Source organism: Eimeria mitis, genomic scaffold (genome assembly GCF_000499745.2).
Source record: "Eimeria mitis Houghton genomic scaffold, Emh_scaff3950, whole genome shotgun sequence".
Lineage (NCBI taxonomy): Eukaryota > Apicomplexa > Conoidasida > Eucoccidiorida > Eimeriidae > Eimeria > Eimeria mitis.
Window position 1 is genome coordinate 1,891 of NW_013572286.1, and position 3,176 is coordinate 5,066.

General features: G+C 48.6%; 1 protein-coding gene across 1 annotated transcript in view; it reads right to left on the bottom strand.

Moving 5' to 3' along the window:
* EMH_0071060 (uncharacterized protein) overlaps nt 1–190 on the bottom strand; it is a gene marked incomplete at both ends in the record, with an annotated part of 545 nt that extends 355 nt beyond the window's left edge. The window contains one exon of the mRNA XM_013499052.1: nt 4–190. Within this exon, the coding sequence (XP_013354506.1) occupies nt 4–190 (187 nt within the window). The remainder of the gene's footprint in view (nt 1–3) is intronic.
* Between the last annotated feature and the right edge of the window lie 2,986 nt (nt 191–3,176).

Sequence of the window (3,176 nt, forward strand, 5' to 3'; positions counted from 1 at the left end):
AGCGGGGATCGATGCTGAGGGGTGCGTTGAACTCTATAGAAACGAAACGCGTAGCCCCAGTAACCAGAGGCAGCTCTGTTTTTATTTGTAGCTGCTGCAGCAGCTGCTGCTGCTGCAGCTGCTGCAGCTGCTGCTGCTGCTGTTGTTGTTGCTGCTGCTGCTGCTGCTGCTGCTGCTGCGGCCACGCCATCCTGCTGCTGTTTGTCTGTCTTTGTGGGGTTTATTTATTTTCTATAAACCCCCCATCACCGGCGTGAGGTGTACATACACCCCAAAGAGACAAACAAATAAAACAAAACAACAAAAAACTAAAACCAACAAAACAATCCGCTTATGGTGATGATGATGCTGCTGCTGCTGCTGCAACAGTTGCTGCTGCTGCTGTAGCAACACCAACTGGTGGTTCTCCTGCTGCTGCTGCTGCTGCTGCTGCTGTTGCTGCTGCTGCTGTTTGGAGTCAATTCGTCCCGTCCGGTGCCCTCTGCTCTCGCTGCTTTTGCTGCTGCTGCAGTTGCTGCTGCTGCAGTTGCTGCCGTTGCTGCTGCTGCTGTTGCTGCTGCTGCTGCTGCAGCAGCAAGCGTAGAACTGTCGCTACCTGTGCTGTCTTTATGGGGGTCGTTATCTTGCTATTGCTGCAGCAGCTGCTGCTGCTGCTTCTGCGGTTGCTACTAGTGCTGCTGCTGCTGCTACTGCTGCAGCAGCTGCTGCTGCTACTGCTGCTGCTGCTGCTGCTGCTGCTGCTGCGTCTGTGTCGCCCGTGCACACACACCGTCTGCGGGCTGCTGCAGTTCCTCAGGCCTCATGAGAGGGTTTGGGTTTCAACTTTGCAAAACCCTAAACCCTAAACCCTAAACCCTAAACCCTAAACCCTAAACCCTAAACCCTTGTTTGCTTGCACAAGGTCCAACAGGCTGGGTGGAGGGTTTCGGTGCTGCAGTGAGACGATGAGTTTCAGCTGCTGCTGTTGTAGCTGCTGCTGCTGCTGCAGCTAGTGTTATTCTACCAGCAGCAGCTGGAGCTGCTGCTGCTGCTGCAGCTGCTGCTGCTGTCGGCTGCGCTTGCTGCTGCTGCTGCAGCAGGCAATCACCAAGCGGTGTTGCAGCAACAGATGAGGGTGTTGGGGATCCCTCTGCTGCTGCTGCTTCTATGTGAGGGCTCCAGTGAGCTGTATGCGTGAGCAGCAGCACAAGCAGCAGCAGCAGCAGCAGCAGCAGCAGCAGCAGCAGACGGACGCCCAGCAGCAGCTACGCGCTGCAGTGTGCCTGCGTAGTAATAGAGNCAGCAGCAGCAGACGGACGCCCAGCAGCAGCTACGCGCTGCAGTGTGCCTGCGTAGTAATAGAGAAGAAAAAACAAACAAAAACAGAAGAAAGGATCAAAGACAAAACCAACAACTCACCCCTTTTGCATCATAACACAGCCACGCAGCAGCAGCAGCAGCAGCAGCAGCATGAACCAGCTGCTGCTGCTGCTGCTGCAGCAGCAGCAGCTCCGCAGACCAGCAGCAGCTGCTGCTGCAGCCGCTGCAGCAGCAGCAGTATCGTCCGTGTGTGAAAAAGATAATATTTCATTGTTTTTGTTTTTTATTTTTGTTTTAGTTTTGTATATTCTTTTATTTTTTTATACAGCAGCTGCATATACACCCCAATCGTTGCCGCTCCCCCTGCTGCAGCACCGCAGCAGCCTGTCGAGCCCAACCGTCGATGCAGCAGGTGGACCGTGGGGTGTATAGGCAGCTCTGAAAGCTCCCGCATCTTCTTTTTATTTTTATTTATATTTTTATTGTAATATAAAGACACTACAAACACCACAGCAGCAACAGGCTGCCGGCTGCGACACCCCGGGAGCTGCAGTGACACCGCAGGAGCTGCAGTGACACCCCAGGAGCTGCCTGTACACCCCANCGACACCCCGGGAGCTGCAGTGACACCGCAGGAGCTGCAGTGACACCCCAGGAGCTGCCTGTACACCCCAACCTGTTGCTGCAGCTGCAACCACATAAAAATAATAAAATATTATTAAAATATTAATTTTGTATATATATCTCAGCTCAATAAGAAGAAAAATATTTAATTAACACCAGCATCCTGCTACCTATAACAAACCCAGGTGTACATACACCTCACCTCTGCTGAGGTGTACATACACCTCAGCTCCCCCGGGCGTCGTCACCTGTATGTGTTGGGGTGTATACGCACACCTCCCTCACTCTAACATTCCTTGTACACATCTCGCTGCATTGATCGTTGTAGAGTTTAGGGTTTAGGGTTTAGGGTTTAGGCTTTAGGGTTTAGGGTTTAGGGGACAGTTCACGAGGGCGTGTTTTTCACTCAGATATAGGGTTTAGGGTTTAGGGTTTAGGGTTTAGGGTCTAGTATATGCGGTGCTGCCTCTCATAGAGTGCAACACAGCAGAGGCTGAAGCTGCAGCTCCCCAGCATCATCACTATCATTATCATCTGCTGCTGCTGCTGCTGTTTGTGCTGCTGCTGCTGCTGCTGCTGCTGCTGCTAGTGCCCTTGTTGCTGCTGCTGCTGCTGCAGCGTTGGGAGGCGCCTCTCCTAGGCTGCAGCCGCCCACCGGCACTGTCGGCTAGCTAGCTCCTCCATGGAGGGGACAGACAGCCGTTAGAGACAGAAGGGGGAGGGGCCCATCGGGGCCCCCTAAGGAGAAGAGACAAAGGAGAGAGGAGGGGCCTCTGGGGCTTTTGTTGTTTGTTGTTTTTTTTTTTTTTGGTTTGTTTTAGAGCTTGTTGGGGGTGTTGTTGCGCTGTATAGGCAGGTGATAGTTTTTCTGTTTTCTTTGCGTTTACTCTATCTTTTTTGTTTTATTTTTTTATTTTTTTATTTTTTTGTTTTATTTTTTATCCATCATCATTTTTTTGTTTTTATATTTCCTTCTAAGAGAGAGAAAGAGAAAGATGAGAGTATATAAAAAATAAAACGGCAGAAAATATTAATTTTTTTTTTTATTTTTTTTTTTTATTTGTCTTGTTCTTTTTTTTGTTTTTGTTTGTCTCAACAAGTAAAAAACAAAAAAAGAGAAACACGATAAATAAAACAACTAAAAAAAAGAAAAAACCAAAATAAAAAACAAACAAAGAAGGAAATAAAGGAGAAAATAAAGAAACAAAAGGAAAAATAAATAAATAAAATAAAAAATAAATAAAAATAAATTA